General features: G+C 41.4%; 1 protein-coding gene across 2 annotated transcripts; it reads right to left on the minus strand.

The window, feature by feature from the left end:
* Positions 1-51: 51 nt before the first annotated feature.
* Positions 52-17305, minus strand: SLC18B1 (solute carrier family 18 member B1). 2 transcript variants are annotated; one of them, XR_010605891.1, is made up of 15 exons: positions 17175-17305; positions 16514-16653; positions 15316-15411; positions 13627-13700; positions 12684-12831; positions 9687-9843; positions 8048-8184; positions 7557-7658; positions 6494-6585; positions 5191-5286; positions 4380-4454; positions 2825-2918; positions 2671-2717; positions 850-1024; positions 52-242 (listed from the first exon to the last, which is right to left on the minus strand). XR_010605891.1 is itself a non-coding variant. In XM_065630358.1 (14 exons), the coding sequence occupies exons 1-14, from the start codon at positions 17218-17220 to the stop codon at positions 952-954; spliced, it is 1377 nt and encodes a 458-aa protein (XP_065486430.1). In that variant the 5' UTR covers positions 17221-17305; the 3' UTR covers positions 52-951. The 2 variants fall into 2 exon arrangements, 1 of the variants encoding a protein (XP_065486430.1); XM_065630358.1 differs by having other exon boundaries at positions 52-1024.
* Between the last annotated feature and the right edge of the window lie 6592 nt (positions 17306-23897).

Here is a 23897-nt window from a genome sequence, read left to right on the forward strand (position 1 = left end):
TTGGAAAATAGTAGCCTTAGACTTTCGATAAATCTAGTGTTGCAAAAGCAATTAGTACAAACATTCCAGCCGGCATTTATTAGTAAAACAGATCTCACATACACAAAGCTGAGTCCTCATATACAATACAAACATACATACATCTGTGCATGTATGTATATACACATACACACACAATGCCAAGTCTCCTCCAGGGCTGACGAAGTCTTCTCTTCATTACCTTGGCCTCTTGTTTTCAGGCACTTTCAAGATAATACAAGTGCTGGTAAACACAAAGTCCTTTAGACTTTCGTTGTCTAAGAAAATTCACAGAACTTAAGAAAAAAAAAGTTGCTTTACTGAAAACAATTTTGTGCTTAATGCTTTGTCATTTCAAATTCTGTTTTGAACATTTTATGTTATCAAAGTATTACAAGATAAGGTACTTTCTTTAAAAAAAACACAGAAAATCATGGTAGCAAAATAGTAGCTTTACCCAAGAATAATGCACAGCAGGCTCACATACGGAAACCAGATGTTTGAAAACATCTCTTCACATACAGTGGTGTACTGTACATGGAACACAATTAAACAGGCTGACATCTGAGAACTACTCATCATTTCAGCCAATCCACATGAGGTCTTCCAAAAGAAAGGCAGTCAGTGTTTGGTGCTTCAAAACATTCACACAACTATAACTAAACCACAGCTGGTTATTCACTACAGGATCACATATTCCAGCTCCATTAATAATCATAGAACAGAACCATAGAATTGTTCTGGTTGGAAAAGACCTTTAAGATCATCAAGTCCAACCGTTAACCTAATACTGTCAAGTCCACCTCTAAACTGTGTCCCTAAGAACCTCACCTATACGTCTTTTAAACACCTCCAGGGATGGTGACTCAAGTCCACTGATCTCAGCACTAGGTTAAACCACAATAGTAAACAGAGAATTGAAAGTATTCCTGGCTACGTTTCATTGCCCATCAGATGACTTCTCTCTTCATTATTACCAGGAGGATTTTGCAGGCTGGAACTGGAACTGTTTGCACAAAGAAAGGAACAGGAAGGAAGAAACCAGTTTAATATTCTCTAGATACTTCTATGCAACTCCAACATTATAGCAAAGATAGTAAAGAAGCCACACATTATGTGGAAAGAGCTGTGTGGACAACTGGATTTGGTTCCCCACTGTTGCACAGAACCATGTACTATTGCTTTCACACCTATCATTTCACAGAAAATTTTGGGTTGGAAGTGACCTTTAAAGGTCATCTAGTCCAATGCCCTTGCAGTAAGCAGGGACATCTTAGAATCATAGTATCATAGAATCATTTTGGTTGCAAAACCAAAAGATCAGCATGTCCAACTGTTAACCTACCACTGTCACTCAACCATGTCCCTAAGCAGCTTATCTACAAGTCTTTTAAACACCTCCAGGGATGGTCAGTCACCCAGATCTTCAACTAGACCAGGTTGCTCAAAGCCCTGTCAAACCTGACCTTCAATGTTTCCAGGGATGGGGCAATCTGTTCCAGTGTTTCACCACCCCCACTGTAAAAAATTTCATCCTCACATCTAGTCTGAATCTCCCTTCTTTTAGTTTAAAACCATTACCCCTTGTCCCATCGCAACAGTCTCTGCTAGAAGGCTGTCCCCATCCTTCTTATAAGCCCCCTTTAAGTGCTGAAAGGCCGCAATAAGATCTCGCTGGAGACTTCTCTTCTTCAGGCTGAAGAACCCCAACTCTCTCAGCCTGCCCTCAAAAGAGAGGTTTTCCAGGCTTCTGATCATTTCTGTGGCCTTCCTCTGGACCCTCTCCAACAGTCCAGGTCTTTCCTCTACTGAGGGCTCCAGAGAGGGATGCAGTACTCCAGGTGGGGTCTCACCAGAGCAGAGTAGAGGGACAGAATCACCTGCCTTGACCTGCTGGCTACACTCCTTTAGGCGCAGCCCAAGAAAATTTGCCTTCTGGGCTGCAAGCGCCCATTGCTAGCCCATGTACAATCTTTCATCCACCAGTACTCCAAAGTCCTCTCCACAGGGTTACTCTCAATCCCTTCATGCCCCGGCCTGTATTGATACTGGGAGTTGCCCTGACTCAGGTGCAGGACCTTGCACTTGGCCTTGCTGAACCTCATGAGGTTCACATGGGCCCACTTCTCAAGCTTATCCATGTCCCTCTGGATGGCATCCCGTCCCTCAGGCGTGTCAACTGCACCACTCAGCTTGGTGTCATCTGCAAACTTACTGAGAGTGCACTCATCCCACTGTCTATGTCATTGGTGAAGATATTAAACAATACTGGTCCCAATACAGAACCCTGAGGGATACTGCTTGTTACTGATCTCCATCTGGACATTGAGCCATTGACCACTACCCTCTGGATGCAACCACCTCGCCAATTCCAGCTCACAGACACCCTCCTGGAGGAACCATCAGTAAGGCTTGCTCGTTAATGCCACAGTCCTCTTGCCTGTATAGAACAGGCACTGCCCGGTTTAGGTCTCTGTTTAGGCCAGTAGGGATTTAGGAAAGCATACAGACAAAGTATTTAAGCTATATTTTTACTGCTTATCTTGTAATTCACTATCAGGTTGACAGTGAGGAAAAAAATGGAATCACAGCTTTCAAAGGTTTGGCTTTATATGGCTGCAAGTAAAATAAAGAAAAAATATCTCAGCATACCTTCTCCTTGTTGCCTCAGTGATATAGAATATTCCAGTTACAAGACCCTTTGAGGAAACAGTCAGTTACAATTGTTATAATAATAATAATAAGGTTATGCAATAGCTCATAACTGCAATAGATATAAAAAGCAAAAAAATGTGTAATTCCTTACAGTTAACAGTGCCCATCCTCCTTGGATGGCTGAGGCCCATTCAAAACCCAGCTTTTCAGTGAGAAATCCTCCCAGAGTGGGACCTGCAAATGCCCTGCGAAAAATCGAAATGAGGTATTGGCATCCCAAACAAAAAAGATATCATATCATATTCTCAGAAAACTTTATTGTGTTTTCTTGCCTCCTTCCACTGATTCTCTCTCATCTGTCAAAGAGATTGTCTTCTACAGACCTAACTTTCCTATAATCCACAATAAGTACTAATTCTTTGTTTGCCATGGCCCCAGTAAACCTGTCTAGTTACCTCTTCAGCCAGAAACAGGACTCATATCAGAAAGCTGAATGCACTTTTTTCTGTATCTGGAATGGCTTAGAGGCCCCATTAAGGACATCTTCTAACATGTTCTAACAGGACATCTACACCAATCAATTCTACCGTAAAAGAAACTTAAACTCTCATACCTCAAAATGTAAACCTTCCAAACGTCAAGGCAAAAGACTGACGGATATAGGCAGATGGGAAGGCACACTGTGACAGACATGGTCACTGCAAGGTTGAGCTGTATGTAACTGCCCTGTACCTTCATGCCTAAGAATGCCATGAAAGGTTATGCAGCTGCTATCACTTTATAAAAGGTCTTACATGATAAGCTACCTCACTACAGAAAGGGACAAAACTGTGTAAAACTAGAGACACTTCCTGGAAGCAAGTCACATAATAAAACCATGTTTGATAACAGCATAAATCTGTTGTTTGGTAACTTCATAAAACCTATATCTGTACTGAACTCTACGCCAAATAAGCAGGACAGCTAGAATTTCAATTAGGTTGGAAAAATGGTGCAAATTCATACCACTGGAAGCCACCTGCAGGCACAGAGGACTACAGGGACAGATAAAAAAATCCTGGAAGGGGCCGTCAATAGCAGAACTCTCTCACTTCACAGAGTGACAACTCTGAAGCTTCACTCAGCCAGTAGTGCCTTTCACTTATTTATTATTATTTCACTTATTTATGTGATGACCACTGGATAATAAACACAAATACACTCTCCTAAGCTATGCAAACACAGACCCTAAATAATGGCTGTGGCTGAAAAAGAAGATTCCACCTTAAGCTGTCCCAGACAAAAGAAGGAAATGCAGAAAATGAAAAATGGAGAAGAGAATTAGTCAGGAGCAGATACCATGTGGTAGACTTAGCTTTGTAAATATATTAGGGTCCACCTCTCTCTATATTAAGCATTTAATATTTCAGTGCCAACAAAAATAACCACACAGAAGTGCATGCTAACATCCACTTAATCACTGCAGCTTTTGATATGCAGGGCTTTACATTTCAAAGACGACAAGTTCAGAGTCCATTCCTTTGTTGGGTAAAAAGCTTTGTTAAAACATGTCCACGAGGCACCTGTTTAGAAAGAACCTCTTGAATCAAGGTCAACACAAGGGCTGCAATGCAAGACTTCTGGTCATAATGCAGCAAGATTTCATGTGGCAATAGCGCAGAACAACCAAACACTCCTAGCTTACAAATACATGACTATGTACCTACCCAAGGGACCACGTGGCATTCAAGAGCCCAGACACCAGTCCCAGCAGACTCAGACCTTCTTCAAATCCATTCTCACTGCAAAAAGACAGACCAGTTAGAGTAGTACAATAAATTGTGTTTCAGTCTATAGCATTCTCCATAGAGAGTTTTTCCTCCTCCTTTCAATTTACTACCAACATACATAGTCAACAAGCAAAAGTGTACAGTGGAATCATGTCTGTTTAGTTAGTACTTTGTTCTTTGCTGCCTCTCTGAAGGATTGCAGTTCTGCTCCTCACCTCTGATGTGACAGGTGGCTTTTAAGAAGACCCTGTTCCAAGAGGAACATACTAATAAGAGTAAATCAAGACCCTTCTAGGTCATTGCTGCCAAACCACATTACAGACCTTGTACTTTGAGCAAGTACGACTCCTGCAGATGCAGCTGTTAAAGCAAATGCAGCCTGAAAATCCAGTGAAAAATGCTTGCTATGAATTGCCTTCAGAAGTTGAAATAAATCCCATGTATATGAAATCACACACAGGTCACCCCATGCTATGAGACCCAAAGTCTGATGGGCTTCAGTGTGTCCATAGTACTGAGATAGACAACATTTACAAAATTATATTTGGAGTATAATGACTGGGCTGCTCAGTCAGAAAAAACTAAGACAACAAAAGTAATGGAAGCATTTTAGTGTTACTTGTTGCCTTTATCTCAAAGAGGAGGGTGAAAAGTCACACCAAAACCCCCTTTCATATTCACTGCTGAAAATCAGTTGCAGTTTCCTACTGTCAGTAACATGAAAGATGTGTTGGACTGAGTTACTTACTATGCACAGTGCAGTATCTCTGGAAACACTGGGATAGCACTCATGCCAATGGAAAACCCAAGCAAAACCAGCATTAGCACAAACATCCACAGCTGACTGAAAAAGAGGCATTTAAAAGAAGTTAGCTGCTGAAGACTCTTTTCAAATAAAGACCCCATTTGACTGATGACTTATATCACCTCTCCATGACTGACCAGAAAACTAGGTTACTTGAAGCCAAAAAGAACTCCGATTGAACTCTAAGACTTGAAGATACAGTTGAATGCTTAAAGAAAAAAAACCAACACAAAACCAAACAAAAAAACCCACCCACAACAACCTTTATATAAGAATCTGAAAATCCTGTGCTCAAATTAAATATTTCTTCACCAAATGCCGCTCATTTTAAGAGAAGCACATAGAGAAGAGGTAGACAGGCGAGCATAACTCAGCAATACCTATGTCCAAGCCCCAGACATGGTTTGTTGCACAAGTGAAGGATTTGCAGCTAAAATTTTGTAGCTTAATACATTATAACCAAATAGACTTAGCTAAAGAATGTTGAATATTTTACTGATTTATTTTTCTCACCAACTCAAATGCAGTATCTCACCAGTTTCAAATGTATGATCTTCTTTAAAAATTAGAAGTCAAGGAAGAGTTTACTAATTCTGCACATCAGCAAGCCTATCATCATCTTTAACAGAGTACATAACCCAGGACAAAAGGACTGTACAGCTGTTTTGTAAATGTAGCAGAGTGTTTTGCTGTGAATTAACTTCAGAGATAGGGCAACACAGGGTTCAGGCGCAACATGTATTGTCTCTATTTAGCTAGCTGAAAACAAAGCTATAACCCGGCATTCTCCTCAGTAGTCTATATATGGAGAGAAGAAAATCAACACTTCTGTACAGCCATGCAAATGAAGCTTATAATTAAGAAACGCTGATGAAACGGAGAACATTGGAAAATAAAACAGAAAGAGAACTTTGTTTTGCTGCACTCAAAATGACACAGAATTTGGAGGAAATGAAAAGAAAAAGCAGCATTCTTCCCACCACACACATTAACATGAGCAAACACACTAACAGTAAAAAGTAAATGGATCTATTTTACAAAGCTGTAAAATCTCAATTTTCAGATGCTTCCACTGATTTATATTCATAGCCTCATGTAAGAAGTTAAAAAAAAAAGCAACAAACAACCCTTGTTTCATGCTCAGAGGTGCTAATTATAGACTTGTGGACATACATAGCTATGGTCATGATACATATCACAAAAACATCTCATAAAGTGACAGGTTCAAGAAGAGGCAGTTCTGTACCTTTCAATGTGCAGCACGGGAGCAGGTCCTAACATGAAAAAGGACACTGCTGTCATTAAGCTTCCAATTACCAGCAGCCACTTCCTGAGGTACTGTGAAAGAAAAGGAAGAGTTGCATAATTCAAAGATGTGAATTTGTAATGCAACTATTCTGTCTTTCTTAGTACCTCTCTTCTAAATCTTCCCTTCCTGAAAAGTATGTGTCCTGTAAAGAACGTCACTACACACAAACTGGGAATACACAATTCCTCTGCCAGTTCTGAACACCACCAAGAAAAGCTGAATTCATATTTCCTTGCCACCAATGCAATCCCTGGCAGCCGCTGCTTAATACAGAATTCTTCAGGATACTGAGTAAGGGTGCTTTTCTGTTAGCAAAGTATTTTATATCTTACTCTTCCTTAGTGTAAGAAATATAAGGTAGCACTGCACGTAATTCTCATGTACAAAGGCCACTATTAGTTCGTGTTGGGGAAAATAAAAAGTGTCAGAAAACTGGCACTGTCCTTCATTCAGAGCATTCAAAGTGTAAGTTTCTTTGATCAATTAGCAGTGGTTGTAAACCAATCAGTTTTAGGTATATCACTGTCAAAGTCTCTTTCTGTGGTGCAGTTAAGAGCTAGAGAACCATAGTCAGTCAGTGTGCTGACTTAATTTGGATATTACACTTTTTAAGAGACAAACTCAATACAGCTAACCTGAATATTTTTACTCCTCAAAAGCTGACAGAATTAGATGCGGATAAAACCATGAATAACTAGGACATGTTTTCCTACTCTCCATTCCATATTGGCTGGAACTAGACTGTGCTGAGTCCACTGGAAAAGCTCAACACATTTCAACTACAGGATACAGACATCCTTTACTATTTTGGACATTACCTGGACCTTGTAAAAGAGACCTTCAGGTGGGCAGTATTCAGTGCACATGCAAGGTCCTGAAAGGCAGATCCCCTTACAGGACCAAGTCTACCTCCATTGCTTCAATATGAGAAGTCCTCCAGTTTTAACTAAATGCACAGACTGCTTTACTAACCCTGCAGAAACAGCAGAGTAGTACTCACTGGCAGTTTGTCGCTTAGGAGGCCAAGGAGGGGAGAAGCCAGGGAGTACGAGAGCGCCAAACCAAGGAATACCAAGCCCACGTAACCAGCTGGGAGTTTGAACTGTGGGAAGACAAAACAAAAAACAAAAAACCAAACCATATATGCCACATTAATTACAGGACAATCCAAGAACTACATTTTAGGTCAAAACACTGAAATGCATGATTTTAAGTATCTTACTGATACCACACAGAGGTTTTTCAAGTATTTGAAGTCAACAGCAGAGCTTCAGTTTCTTTCACTTATATTTCTAGGCATGGAATGACACCACCTGACAAAACTGTACTCAAAAAAGCCTAAATTATCTCAGAAGGAAAAATTATTAACAGCTAATTAAAGCAGTGCATTTTGATAAGGCTCAATTTTGTTTGGGATATTTAAACCACATTTATAACCAGTTATTTACTACTTCGCAGGTCAGGTTTTCCCTGCATGTTAACAGGACTTACCTGCTTTAGGATAAATAGAGACATTGTGGGATCCAGAAAGCCCAAGCATGCACTCAGAGAAAATATAGTAAGACAGAGAAGTAAGACTTTCGGCAGAAGAACGAGCTTCCAAAAGGAGTCCTTGCTAGGGATCGAATCTGTTTCAAGAGAAAAGGGAGGCAAATTGCATTATTTTCAGCAGCATAAGCTAATGGTTGATCTTGCTTCAGAAAATAAGTCAGTATTTCCCTTTTTCTAGTCCTGTTACTTTTGTTATCTAACAAATGAAAGTCAATAGTAGACTATTATGTACTATACCATTTTTTATATTAAAATCCCAAATTTGATAGGTGAATAAAAGAAGAGTAGGCAATTTAGATTCCAACACTTCAAATCCCCAACTTAAAAAGAACAAAAGCATATACTATTCCCAACTACATGAAAATAGAGCCACTTCTCCACTAGCCCTTACGCAATGAAAATCTCATGGATATATCTCAAAACAAACACAAGCAACAACTCGTATTGAAACAGAGAAACATGCTTTGAAAGTAAAATAAAAAGATTGCTATTTATCAGTTCAGATTTGTCCAAATTTTTAAGCAGCCAGTCATGCGGATCTCTCATGTGTTCAATTTGTACTCCAGACAGCAGTCTGGAGTACATTCTTTCAGATGTCACGGTTACGTGTCATTTCTAAGTCATGCTTTCCTCTGATGGTGCTCTGCTAATCAAATATGGTCTCAAAGTATACACAGAACTAAATTTCATTCATTAGCATCCACCAGCTCAGAGGTAACATTTATTTAATGTAGTTTCAAATTGGCCAGTAACGTCATGAGTCCATACAATTTCAGAGCTTGTGGAGGTGGTGGGGAAGCCAGCAGTAGCAGCACATGGTTAATGACTAAGTTTCTTCTAAAAACCAGCACATATGAAGTTATACTCCAATGTTTTCATACTTAATAGGAAAAAAGAAAACAAACAAACACTCACTGTATTTAAAAGTCACTTTTTTAATAGAAAAGACTATCAGAACCGTAACCTTGCAATTATGATACCGTGTGAAGACTTATCTTTAAGTTAACTTTATGTCCAAACAGGTCTATCTAAAATGTAATAAAACTTATGACTTCCAGCACTTTAGTTAAACCCCCCATTTATTAATTTTAACATTACTTCACATTAATCAGATCTCAAACCATTCAGTACAAATCAATCCCTTTTGTTCACCCTGTAATTCTGCTTTTCCCCCCCACTATTAACCCCACAAACCTGTCAAGTTATTTTGTTCTAGGCAAAATCTAGCTTTTTTTCCGGCTTTTCTTCAACTAGCTGAAATGACAAACTGATACTAAGAAGATAACTGATCCTTTACAAGCCCTGAAGCTAAAGAGACAAAAGAAAGCTAAAATTTATCTCTGTTCACTTCCACACACAGTTCTTAGTGTTTGCAGAGACGGGCATGAGGTGTTGGATTCATTCCAGGCCATCTGCACGCATTAATTTCGCATTAAAACAAGGGCCTGATCAAGATCACAAGTTGATTCAGCTGAAGCTTTGCCTTCCGAGTTGGATAAGACTCCAGAAACTGATATTTTCCTAAACCACAGTTATATACATGAGAAATTAGGGTGAGTGAAGGAAGCAGGGTGCTTACCATATTTTGGTAATATGCACATATTCACAGGCACCAAGGTCAACACTATGCATCCCAGTGTAATGAAAGGGATCTCATAACCAAATGACTGATACAAAAAGCCACCTAAAGGTGGGCCCAGCACCAGTCCGAGTCCTGTAAAAATTTCAAGGCTGCCCTAAAGGAGGAAAAAGAAAGCAAGCAAAAAAAAAAAAAAATCAGAATGCTGTGAAACTCTAGTGTGACAATAAAAGCAATCACTTTTTCTGAGGAGCAGTGCAAAATAAGCTAGTGAAAAGAGAAAGGCACTGCATCACTAAGACAGATAACGGCTCACAGTGACCTTAACAAAGTGGGACAGCAAAAGGAATTCTATAGTTGTCTGCATGACAGCCATCACCTCTTTCGCGTCAATACAGGGAACCACCAGTACTGTAGCATCAGCCACTCTGCCATCACCTAACATATTCCAGTACTGAGGCAAGACAAATGTTCTACTGATGGAAACCATCTGTAGGACAACTCAGCTGAAGAGATCGTGTCTCCCTGCTGCCTTAAAGTCCAACCTGAGCGGGAGGACCCAAACAAGCCAATTTGGATAGGTCATTATGCCACAGAATGCGGTACATGTGCCAAGTTAAAGCTTTCTGTCCATAACTGACCACTTGGATTCACTGACTAGGGGTAGGAGACAACAGTGAAATTGTAGTGGGGATAACTCTGATTATATTAGCTATAATTTCATAATCTGCCACCTTTTATAAGATACTAATTTTCAAAAGTACAATAATACAGTTACACTTAAATATTGTGTTACACCATAGTTACCACTGTCAACATCTGCCTCAATACTTGACTAATCAGTGTTTAGATCACCCCCTTTTAACAAGGAGTAGCTGGTGGTAATCATTGCTTAAAGTTTTGCTAACTTTTGGGACCCAGGAAGATGGTACAGGAATTCATCCTCATCGGTAATTTTACTGATACAAGTCAGAGTGGTCAAATGGCCTGAGAGTGGGCACAGTCAGCAATATGCAAGTTCTTTACCCTAGGTCAGTCTAGGGTCCCAGACTTTTCCTTTCCTAGGAAAAAGAATAATTAGTAACAGTATACAACTAGCAAGTCCTCAAAAATAGCTTTAGATAGATGTGAGACATTTTGCTAAACTTCAACACATGGAATGCTCATGAGTTAACATAACTGCATCCAAATAATGCTTTTATTTGTGCTGCTCACCAACCATAACAAACATTTATGATTGGTGAGACTTCAGTTCAAGTTAGGCTGTACATCATTTAGCCCCTCTAAGTTAATGAATTATTAATTATTGGGGGAGGAGGGAAGCTGAGGCTTTGCATTATTGCAGATCAGAGGAGAATAAGGTAAACCTGATATTGTAAAAAAAGTGATATTGCTTTTGTTCTGAAGCTCATACCTCCTCCAACAGAGCAATCATGTTGACAGATGCTGAACTTTTCACTTCAACAAGGCTGACATGTCTACATTTAATAACTTCCCCAATCATGCTCTAGGGTACCCAAGGAGTAAAAGGCAGGCTGAAAACTGGTACCAAAAGGGTAAGGAGAGGAAAAGTGTTTCTCAGTATCTAGCACTATCAGGAAGGGCAATGGAAAACAAGGTTAAAAATCCCTCATCCGTTCCTTCAGGCTTTACGATTTTAACATAGGAGGCACCTCGCTTCAACTAATCAGCTCTTCCTTCTGCCTTCTGCCTCTGCCACAAGCAGAGTTCACAGTAACATCCTGTCCATTTAAGGACAGTAACTCTACATGAATGAATTTGAAAAGCATTTATTCTCATGCAGAACAAGATATCAGAGTATATAATATGGCAAACAGACCAACATTTAAAAGTGATCTGTCTTCTGACATCACTCTTTCTAGATTTTAAACAAAGGTAGCTACCACACCACAGCTGTGTCGTGGTTTTGATCATGGTCTTGAGGTGACCTTCATCCTCACATACCATTTTCAGCTCTGCATCATGTTTATTGTGCTGCCACCACAGAATTTAATTTATTTTGAAGTTGTCTTATACGACAGATAACAAAGTCCCTTTAAGTCAAGGTTACTTTACTTACCTATTAAGTTACATTTTAAAACATGCAAACAGCTAACTCTAGCCTTATTGACTGTATATATCCAAAACGATTACAATGTATAACCTCCTTTCCAAAAAAATTGCCAGCTGATCACTGTAGATGCAATTCAGTAGTTTTTTGCTAGTTAGGAGGTCATCTTTTTATAGACATTTATTTAAAGAAGTAATTATGCAGCTTAACAACAATATTAGTAAAAGCACTGTTTCAATTTTATTAAATGTTCTGAAGGATTTTCTTAATGTTTGTTCACTTACTAAAGTTTAATCCAGTTATTTCTGTCAGACTATATTTGAATTAAAACCAGAATTTATTGAAAAAGAGAAAGCAGCATTTTATTATATACGAAACTTTTTTTTTCCTAACACCATAAAACACAAACAAATAAGGGTAATATCTCCAATTGAAATGAGTCGTGGATGGCCAGATTTCAAGAAGTTCTGGCTCTCCTCATGCATCACTTTTATCAATAGATTAGAAAAATAAAGTAGTTTCCAATTTTGCATCTTTCATTTAAATCAACAGTATTTGAATGAATTAATCAAATTTATTGAATCAATCCACATGGATTCTTAGTATCCATGTAGAAGTAGTTACTAAAAGCTGCATTAGTATTTTAATAGTCTGATTTCACCTGAAGAGATAACTATTGCCATCAATCCTCAGCTATTTTCACAACATAAGCAACTGATACACACTGCCTAATTTATATCTAATTGGAGTCATGCTAAGGTCTAAACTTGTTCCAGGACTGTGATTCTAGATTACAAACATTATGTGATGATTTCAAATATGCCCCGCATATGACACAGTAGATTTTTTCCACCTAGTTTTAGGCTGCCTACTGGCAATTTATCATATTGCAGGTACTTAGCTGTAACATTGGTTTTTGCACTTACCAGGACAGTAGCTATATTATTGGGAAATGCCTTTGCAAGGATTGCAGATGATGCTGTCATTGCTGCTGCAAAACCCATTGCATCCGTTGCTCTTACTAAAAAGCACAAACCAATGAACATTGGCCCACTTGGCACCTTGTCCAGCATTCTGAAAAAAAACCAAAACAAACCAAACCATCACATAAATGGAGAACTCTCGGGATGCAGCAAGTCATCTACAAAAGGCTCTGAAGCATCATTTCTTACTTATTAAAGGACATAGTTATGAGACACTCAATGCTTTCAGTTGCCACATCTTTTTGAAACACATCAGTGAAGTCACTCAAACTCTACCAAACTATTTCTGGCAGCTTTCTCCTTTTTCTCTTTCTTTGGTGGTAGAAAGAGCACAAAAAAATCTAACCTGTGAAAAACTCCAAAGCCATCTTCTGTTGTATTTCATAGCTTTTCCAAGCAACTGTGCAAGGACTTCAATGCAATGAGTTACAACTACCTAATAAGAGCTTCCTTCATTGTTACTAAAACTTTTATTTTGCTAAAATGAGTGGCTTAGCTTCTCTGCCTGCCAGGTAAAAGCTTCTCATTTGCACTCTATATTTTTAAGAAAAGAATAACTAAAACATTACACATAAATAGTTCTGTTATTGCTGCACTTTGACAGACTTCTTGCTGTTCATCAACTATGGTAGTTATTTAAATATGTAGAATCTTCCTCCTTTGCTTTCAAAGTACTGAACAGGCTTTGAAACGTACTGAAAGGGGCAAGTGTTCATCCTGCTTTACATGGGATAGATGAAAAATAAAGATGCAAAGAGTTATGTGACCTAACCAACAGCCAAGATGTGTCCAAGAGTTTCCAGTTTTGTTTTGTGTCCATCTTTTCATATGGATGACAATGATTAAAAGACAAACACAACAAAACCAACCAACAAAAATCACTCACCCAAACAGAATGGTCGCACATCCTGAAACAAACATCCCTGCCGCAAACATGAATTTTGCTCCAATATGCGTAAGCTGTAAATTAAATACCATTTTACATATTATTAGTTCAAGCCTAAATCAAAAATCTTTCCAAGTAATTTACTGTTAAGAAATCAAAATATTATGGGCATATGTGACTAAAAGATCTGGAGATACTGCTCCTGCTGGTTTGCCTTCATGCAACACTGAACCTAAAAATATTCTAAACGGTTAAGTGACTTAACCCAGTTTTCAGAACGGTGAGACAATGCTGCAGTTAACCATTTCACAGTGCTGTGCTGCAGCATTCCTCGCTATAAACAAACAGAAAGTGACGCATACCCCCTCCAGCAGTGCCACTGATGCCAAGTCAGCAGTATCTGTTATGTATATGGCTCAGAAGAGTCAGTGGAACCTGATTTTAAAGCAAACTTATCACAACCCTTTAATAGCACAAAGCTTTGGCAAAGGAAGCATGGTAGCTTCAGGCTTCTCCATTCATTATGAGGGAAAGGACGCCCACCTTCCTTCATTTCAGACTCCATCACCAGGGCAAAGGATGACAACAGCCACTCCATAAAGCTAACTCAATCCTATAACAAATTAACTCTGAGCTTCTTATTCCATTCTGTAACTTCCCTTAAGGAAAGCAAGTATTTCAGACTCTTTTCTTGTTCAGATCTGGACAGACTCTCTGTGTTTCAGCCATTATTACCAAAGCCCATATTTTGCCAAGTTTCACTGAAACCCTCAGGATTTCTGACTGCTGGACTGTCCACTGCTATCGGTGCTCACTTCACCCATCTGCAGTGAGGATGGTGTGCTCATCCTCTCTCCCCCAGCACAATACTTGGTGAGGGTCGTGCCATAATCACAGGCATCGTGACTGGACTTACCAATGGCACTTGTGTGACACATTGATGAGCCACCTCACCACCAGAGAAAATCATCCACCATGGGGTCAGCAAAGACACTGCAGCAACCCCAACTTACGGTATGATCTTCAGCAGCCCCAGCCAAAAATGCATGCACAGCAGTGCTCCAGCATATAAACAAACAGCTATATAATTTAATAATTTCTCCAGCATGAGAAAAGTCCTGAATCTGTGGGAAAACTGAAGTTGCAAGAACTGGAGATATTTATCTAATACTGCCATGTAATAAAGTGGAAACCAAGTTAAGCAGCCAAGAGTCATTACAGGAGGAAATGTTAAGAAAAAGACAACATACCAGAAAATAAGGGGTGCAGCTAAAGAAAAAAAAACAAACACACAAAAAAAACCCCAAACCCACGCACTTTAAGAAGGCAAACAAAATATATAAATAAGTGCAATAACTAAAATGGGGGGTAGGGAGAAAGGAGGTAATAGAAAGGAGGATTGTTCAGCAGATTACTCCGAAGCAAACAGAACAGTTAACGAGATAAAACAAAACAGCTGGATGTCCACCACCCTATACCACCCTCAAGTGCTGTAGAAGAGTAACTTTTAAGTTGTACTGACAAGACCTAGACCAGATTCCAACTGAACTGCCAGGTTCCAGTTACTGCAGACACAAGCCTGCAGCAGTGTCACTGAAGAGAGACATTGCTTTTTTCAGCCTCAGAGAACATCTTCATGTACCAACCTGTATTATCACAGAAATAAGTTACAGCTTCAATCATACTTACATAATTTCCCAAGGCTAAAGACGACAAGAAATTGACCAAAGCAAAACATCCAAAAATCAGGCCAACAACACCGTTACTGGCACCCTTTTTTTCTGCCTGCAATAAAGATCACAACTGTGTAAAGATGGAGGCAAATTCTTGAGGTAACATGCATGCCTTGTACATTTCAATTTTTTAAAATTCTGTCAGTGCAGTTACAAAACATTTTCCTTTCTCAAAGGCAGTAGGGGCTCATAAAATTGCTATGTTGTTACCTTAAGACATGTTGCACTTCTGTTTAAGCTATATGTAATCAAAGGAAAAGTAACAGCCATTCCTCAAGGAATAGAAACACTGTGCTGTTTGCTGAACTATCGAGCAAGTCACTAGACTTTATACAGGTGGCTTCAGCTGGTGTGCAACAGAGCTAGCTACAGAGCTTTGATCCCTCGCATGCTGAGAGGGCAGTGAGCAGAGGTACCTGTTACCTTCACTGTATCATGCTTTCCCATAAAAAGCACCAAGCAAATTTTTTACTCATCCAACTGGCAAAACACACTTGGGTACAAGCAGTACATAGGAATATTTAGAGCAAAAATAATTTTAACGTTTCTTTGTTAATACTTGGGAACAACTTCGTCATGAGAAAAACGGACTTCTGCTGCAAATGCACCATAACTTTTTTTTTTCCATCCTGTATTAAAACACTGTAATCACACAACCTAAGCAGAGATATTTTGTTTTCCCCCCAGTTGATAGGTCAGGAAGTTTAACACTGTGAATGACGGCCCAGCATGAGTTAACAGAGAGGTAATTATAAATAAAGTCACTGAGTGGCTAAGGCACTGAAATGCAAGCCAGGACACAGGCACAGTTTTAATCTCAGTTCTACTACCAAACTGCTATGCAACACTATTCTCCAAAACTATTTCACTTCTCCAAGCACCTGTTTCAACTTCTATCTCATATCATTGGCTTGCTGTCTTCTCTGCAGTCACAGGGAAGACGAACTAGTGCATGGACAGGATCCAGGTCACCGTTATATACACTCTAACCTATTTTAGCCAACATCAGGCTATCACTATGAATTCCCACAACCGAGAAGTCTCACAAAGAGCTTACAGATAGCCATAAATATCCCACAGTGTTCGAGATCCTTTTAAAAGTTTCAACATGCAAAAAATAATCTAAAGGGCAGCTGGCTAAATTGTTGGTTTACCTCTGCAGGGAAAAAGGGTCCCAGGATTGAATAGCATATCATTGAACTGAAGTTTATAGAAGCTGTTGCAGCCATTGTAAATAGCTGTTGTCTCGTAAGCCTTCTTGATTCCTCAGCAGGTGCTTCTGGCATACTATCGTCTTAAAATGCAAATGAAAAAACCGAAGTGTTACAAACTGATATAATTAGAATTTTCAAATCAGGTTTGAAAATTAACACCCCATAAGACTTCTACCCTCCCGGCTCTGAGGAACTCAACCAAGCCTCACAACTTTTCCTTCTCGTACAGGAGGGCAGACTTTGCCGTAAAGGCAGCACCTTACCCGCCCGGTACCAGCCCGCAGCCACCCCGACAGCGCACGGGCTTTTGCCGGAGCGGCCCCGCCGCGCTCCCGGCCCGGCACCAGGCGCGTCCCCCGGGGCGCACGGCGGCCGTGCGATCGCACACCCGCTGGGAACAGCCCCGGTACGGCACCGCGGGACCCGGCCCCGGGGAGCAGCCCGCCCGCACCCCTGCACGCCCGCTCCTTCGCGCGGCGCAGGCTCCGGCGCCGCGGAGCCGCCCTGCAGCGCCGGCCCGGCCGCAGCAGGCAGAGCCCGCGGCGCGGCAGCCGCCCCCCGACCAGCGCCGGAGAAATGCGGAGCGTCCCCCGCCTCCCACCTGAGGGCCGCCGGCTCCCCGCGCCCTCCGCCGCCCGGCTGCCCATGGGGAATGAGCGTCGCGCCCGCAACGGACGGCGCGGTGCTACACCTCCCGCCCCCCGGGCTGGCAGCGCCCCGGGACCTCGCCAGCCCCGGCCGCCGCCACTGAGCATGCTCGGCCCGCGGGGGCGGTCGCAGCGCCCCACGCCCCGCCGGCCGCGGCTGCAGCGGGAGAGCGGCTGGGGGTGCTGTGGCCGGTGGGGATTGCCAGCCCGGACGGGGAGAGCACCCAGGGTGACAGCAGGCGCCGGGCTTTGGGCAGTCTGATGATAACGTGGTGGCTCTCGGGGTACGCTGCACATCTGGCACATCTTGGTACAGCGGCTGCAACGAGTTACAGGTGAAGAAAACCAAGCAGATAGAGGACGAAGCTGTCACAAGAACAAGTGGTGTTTGCTGAATACAACTGTACCTCACCTGGACATTAGAAAGACATTTCCGACAAGTGGAACAGTACACGTTATAGAAAAGCCGCATAATGGAACTGTAAATCCCAAGTGTATTAAAACAGGAGCTCAGTTTATGAATAATATGTTACTGTGACTGCTAGGGACTGTTGGGAGCTGGTGTCAGGGACCCAAGGGGTACCTCCCACAAAGTTTGTGTGGTAAAGGAGTCATCAGCTCCAGGGACTCTGCCTTGCTACAGCTGACTGACCCGATTACATTTCCTGAAAACTTAACCACTTGGGACCAACTTGACTAAGATTTTTCAGGCATTGCTTGCAGTTACTGTAGGACTGCTGATTTGCCTTGTAAGCATAAGCATCCATTTGTTTCAAAAAGAACTGTAACACCTCTGTCTTCCATACCAAACAGAGATTCAGGATAGCTGCTTAGGACTGGTAGAACAAACGAGATCACTGATCATCTACATAGCCTCCAGCACATTACAGGAACCATAAAACAGTAACAGAAGAGCTGAATGACAAAGTTGTCACAAGAATTAATAGCTATAAACTGCCCAGGAGTAAAATACAGGCTGGCTATGAGGAAGAGGTGATATAACTTGTGCATTTGGCACAAGTTCCTGTCAGGAAGGGAAGAAAGTGATGAAGGAGATGAGACGTGAGCTGGGGACTTCTCCAAAATGTGATAAAAGACAGAACACCTATTGAAGAGAAAAATTAGTAATTACTTCTTGAGAGCACTATTTTAACTAGACCATCAATATTCCATCAAGTCACTAGTTATAGTATTAAGACGCATAATAAGGACATTTCAGAGCAAGTGTTGCCATGTACCTAATTTTAGAATCCCACACTCCATGTGACAGAAAAAAGCAGAATTACTTTCTTATCATAAAATTAGGAAACCTTAAAAGTATTTAGCAGCCACAAAGAGCAACAGTCACACATTCCTTTGCCGAAACCTATTTTGACAATATCTTGTGTGTGGCACCTACTGTGGCTGTGAAGTAAAAAAAATCTCTAAAAACTACCTTTATCTTTTCCTGCCTGCCTCCAGAAAAAAGAGAAAAAAGTAAATCCTTTTCATTGATACTGCCCCTTGAACAGCCTTACTCTCCCGCCAAAAAAAAAAAAAAAAAAAGAAGAAAAGCACTTGCAAGTCATCCTGAGTTTGGCAAAAGGATAATAAGAAAAAGGTGGTATATGCAAAGCATGACATGTGAATGGAGCAAACAAGATAAATTTGTAGAGATAGATTAAAATTGTGGAGAGAAAAAAAGCTTTCGTTTTTGTGCCCAGAGAGAGACAATTATACTCAGGAGGTGAAGTGGTTTTCCCTCTAACTACTTACTGTTTTCACTCTAGACTCTCACTCAACAGTTTCCAACTACTTTCAAACTCCAGTCTTCCTCTCATTAATAATTACATGCCAGCAATGACTAATTCAACAAAGCCTATCAAGTCAGATTTCCACAAAGCAAATGTGTGCAGTAGAAGGCTGAAGCGTGAGAAGTAGCAGTGATGCACTGTGGTCAGCATGAGCTGTGGCTGCAATAATAAAACAGGGCTATGAACTCCCTATGTGTGCATACAGTTTACTTCTGCACAGCTCACTGTAAGAAGAAACTGGTTGATGGAACATATTTGTTAATTCTTCATATCTTTTCAAGAAGGAAGCTATAAAAATAGCTATAAAAATAGCTATAAATATTTGCTGACATTTGAACTGGCACTTGTTACCAGGCTGTCATGATAGTTTTTCAATCTAACAAAAATAATTTTTTTAAAAGCAGACAAGCCTTTCTTGCTTATGTCATGTCTGCAACAACTTTTTAAAAAATACCTTTCCTTTCAGATCCCAAATCATATGTAGAATTCAAGCCTTGGAACACTAGCCGTCTATAAATACTGCAAACAGAACCTACGTCCATTGCTTATGTCCACAAGATAAAAACATATTAAGAACAATTTCTTTATGAACAGCTTTCTTCAGGACATTCTGAAATGCTCAGTACGTGTGGGAATATGTAGCCCTTCTTATTGTTCTGTATATTTGTAGAGATCTTAGAAATACTTTTGCATTACAATCCAGAAATTACTTAGCCAGTGCTTATTCGCATCATATTACTATTTCTTTCGCCAGAAGTCACAGTGGCTGCACACAGGTATTTGAAAAGAGTTCAAAATGGCTCTAAATTAACCACATGATAACCACATCCTTTGAGAGTCTAGTGCAGAATCTGTAGAAGGCAACGAAACCAGCAAACTGTTTTGTTCAATTATCATGACATCAAGGTCTTTCTTTTACCAAATTGGTACCAAAATGCTATATCTTGTCCTCTCTCTGAGACCCCAGAATGGTCTCACCATACTTCCTCCAGGCACTTGAAACTCAATGCAGACATCCCTTGCACTCCTGAGTAGCAGCAGATGGTTGGCTGTTCTGAACCACTACCATGCTTGGAAATACACATCTCACCCCTGTCACGGAGGCACCCCAAATATAAGTTTAGGTGGACTAGCACTCCGATAACATAAGATACAGGTTCGGATATTAGGTTAGGAAATTATTTGGGGTGCAGCGAAGTAAGAATGAGGATCCACAGCATGCATACACACACTCACAAGAAAACAAACCGGAGCCCTCTCTGCCCTGTTTTTCCCATAAAAGATAAACACTAGCCTACTGCAGCCAGGACTTTACACTCATCTGTCCGAGACAAGGAATTTACACTTGCCTACCAGGCAAGGAAGCTACACTCGTCTGTCCCAGACGAGGAACTTACACTCACCTACCAGGCGAGGACTTATTAAAGCATATATTCAGTAATTTATCACTCACCCACATGCAGAGGTGAGACGCTCCCTGTCCCGAGAAGTTACCTCAGACGGCTTCTCCATCTAAGGGGAGGGACTCCGGCAGCATGGCAGACCCGCAGCTCCGAGGAGACCACACAAAGGGAGTCTCCGGTGGGAACCCCATTTATGGTCTGATCAGATCTGGCTGTGGGCATTCCAGAAGCTTCTTGGCTTCTCTACGCCCTGCCCGCCCCGAGTGTGGGCTTTCAAGAAGCTTCTCTGGGCTGTGGGCGCTCTCGGCCCCTCCTCTGCTAACGATTCTGCTCACCGACTCTGGGTTTCCACAAAGAGCCATCAGCTGCCCCATTGAAGGTCCCAGTTCTGAGAGAGGGATGGGCAGCTACCAGTGCAACTGCCACACCAGTTCTCGGGGGGGGGCGGGGGGGAAAGTGCAACTGCCACAGCCCCTCTGGGCTGGTGAGCAGGACTTCTGTGGATATAGGGTGAGAAAATGGGTAAAAATAGCATGCTCTCCACAAAAAATATTCACGATACAGAACGTTTTTTATGGACTGTGTGACCAGGAGATTAATAAGATAATTTTTTAGGAAGAGTAGGGTGAAATGTGCACTTGTGTTATTTGCAAGAAGGTTTCCAACTCTATGTTCCACAGGGCTGAGAAATCATGTCTGTTTTGGAATGAAAATGAGATAATTCTATCTTGTGACATTAGCAATCTAATCATAGCACATGCCTGTGCTTTGTATTTGTAGAAACAGATGTCAGAGGGAAATAAGTTTTGCAAGGATTGTTCAGAACTGAAATTCAGAACAGACTGTTTGGAGTTTGGCAGTGTCATAAACCTTTCTTGGCAGCTTGTAATACTGACACTGACACTTCCACCTGCCTACCTGGCTGCCTCACTGTACTGTGTCACTCTCTGAACTACTCGTTATTCAGTTCTTGAGCCTCCAAAGTTTACAACATAGCACTTAAGCTGTCATTGAGTATGGCATTTTGAAGAAAAGATAGATTGTGGTTGCCATGGTGAGCACAGGGTGAAGATAAAGGTTACCACAGCAAGAGATGAGGAGAGAAATAGAGAAAGCAAAAAGGAGCAGGAAGAGGATGGCTGTGAGTGAACCATTGTATCTTCATTGCAGTACTACTGCTCTTCTGAAAAAGCCCCCAAGTTCAGTTGCCACTTCAGTCATGGAGGAGAAAACAGAGGAAGGCTGCCATGCTGGAAATGGGAGTCAAGGAACTGAATGGAGAGCAGAGAGAGTGGTAGCTATAACCAAAGGATTTTTAGATATATTCAGCGAGCTTGTCAGGCACTGAACAGGCTGCCCAGGGAAGTTGTTGAGTCACCATCCCTGGAGGTGTTTAAAAGATGCATAGGCGAGGTTCTTAGGGACATGGTTTAGAGGTGGACTTGCCAGTGTTAGATGAACAGTTGGTCTTGATGATCTTAAAGGCCTTTTCCAAGCAAAACAATTCTATGATTCTATGATTCTAAGATGGTGAGTCCGAATGGATTGCCCAGAACAGCTGGCTGGTGAGAATCCAAATTCTTGATCACCATGTGACAGCAGCTTATGGTTACTCTTTCTCTCCTCAAATCCAAGTTTATAGACAGCATGTGATGCTGTTTATAATATCAGCAAATCTTGAGAGGACCGAGTTCCTTTGCTGGGACTGGCTGCTCAGTGAAACACCAGGCCGGCATTTACACTGACACTATATCAGACCTCTAGAGCCCAGGCAGGCTCTGGCACTGCATCTGCCAGTTCCTCGTTTTCTAGCACTCTGCTTGTTACCCTGATCACCCATCCTCGAGTGGACCAGAAGTGCTGTCTTAGCACAGGACTGCAGTCCTTGGCTTAAACATATCAAACCCCATGGCTGTATACCAGCATTTAAATTGCAGGGTGCTAAATGGTCATCATAACTCCAACAGAAAATACAGAGGTTAAGAAACTCACTACTCTTTGTAGGAACCTAGACAGAAAGGTGTCATAGGTGGAGTATAGGTGGAGTAGTACCAACAGCGTGCACAGCGCCCACACGAACGCTGAGCTCACATTAACACATTCTGCAGTGGCGTGGACTTTCAAACAGGATCACACACTTCCATTAATTATTACACACAAATACCTATGCCTACTGTGCTATACCAACATTTCAACACAGAGTTCAGTGTCAATGCAAACCTCTCCTCTACATATAAATAACTTTTATCTTAGCACAGGCTTGTTTTCTTGCAACTGTGCTAGGAAAACTATTCTTGCATATTCTACTTCTAGAATGTTTGATTATAATTTGACTGCGATTACCACTTTTGTTGTAATACAAATTTTCAGATGCGCATACTTCCACCTCCTGGACAGAATATATATTGCACTTATCCAGTGATATTGGTATGTATTATGTCTGGCTAAGTACTTCTTGTTATCCTTTGATAGCCCTGATGGAGATAATGGTTTATTGTTCCACCCAGTACAAGAACTCCTCTGTAGATTGTTGGGGCTTTTTAAGGGTCATGAGAAGATTAAGTGATAGATGGATATAAGCGTATGGGAATACAGCGGAAGAATGGGGAGAAGGATCATTGTAAATACGCTCAAGTGACTGCAGCTGGGGTGTAGAAAAAACACGTACATCACACTAATTGTTTTACTGACCTTGTGTGCTTGGCAAGTAGAACCTCCGTGTTAGATAATATAGGCCTGTGAGAAACTCTAAGGCACCTTATCATTATGTTTGAGATGCCTGCTTTGTTGTGAGAAAGAGCGAAAGGTTGCACCTGCTTGAAGCCTTGAAATACAGGCGAACACAGCAGGCCCAATGATCTACCAGAGCTGAATTCTGCAGCACCTGCTTGTGTCACCTCTGCCCGGGAGCTTAGGTGCTGCTTTGGAGACCTCCTGGTAGCGAGGCAACTAAAATAAATTTGCTCTTTGCAATTGCATACACAGCCTCTGGCTCTTCTTGCAACCTGCCTGTGTTGGCTTATACGATAAGGAAGAACATTCTCCCAGGGGAGAGGGAAAGAAAGTGGGCATTATAATTTCTTTGTGTTTGCACGCTTTATGGAATCTGAGCAACATGAAGGAAATTATATTTTCACACTTCTGAAACCAATTCTGGCAGAAGGATGGGAGAAGTCAGGAGCAAATGTCCCACAGGTGCTGCTAATTGAGAGTCTGTGTCTCAGGGCTCCAGTGGAGAAGTTCAGAGTTTCATGCAATAGCTGCAGGTGGCTGTATGCACCTTGGAGCTGTCAGCATGAGTAACAGGCAGTGTTGTCCCTGCTGGCTTTGCCCTTGGTAGCTCAGAGTGCAGGCAGAGGAGTGCCCCCACACAGTACTTCTGTTTCTGTGACTTTTTCAGAGGGCTGTGGTTAGCTTCTGCTCCCTCTAGATATCTGTAATGTAAAGGCTATGTACCTGACTGCCTCAGAATTGACATCAG

This window comes from Caloenas nicobarica, chromosome 3, assembly GCF_036013445.1.
Source record: "Caloenas nicobarica isolate bCalNic1 chromosome 3, bCalNic1.hap1, whole genome shotgun sequence".
Lineage (NCBI taxonomy): Eukaryota > Metazoa > Chordata > Aves > Columbiformes > Columbidae > Caloenas > Caloenas nicobarica.

What these genes read in the sequence shown, in the direction of transcription:
- SLC18B1 (XM_065630358.1), bottom strand. Translation starts at nt 17,220, where the DNA reads ATGGGCAGCCGGGCGGCGGAGGGCGCGGGGAGCCGGCGGCCCTCAG. An exon ending in ATAATATAGCTACTGTCCTG is followed by an intron (nt 9,844 to 12,683) that starts GTAAGTGCAAAA and finishes TTCCTCCTTTAG; the next exon opens with GGCAGCCTTGAAATTTTTAC. An exon ending in GAGGATGGGCACTGTTAACT is followed by an intron (nt 2,718 to 2,824) that starts GTAAGGAATTAC and finishes GTTTCCTCAAAG; the next exon opens with GGTCTTGTAACTGGAATATT.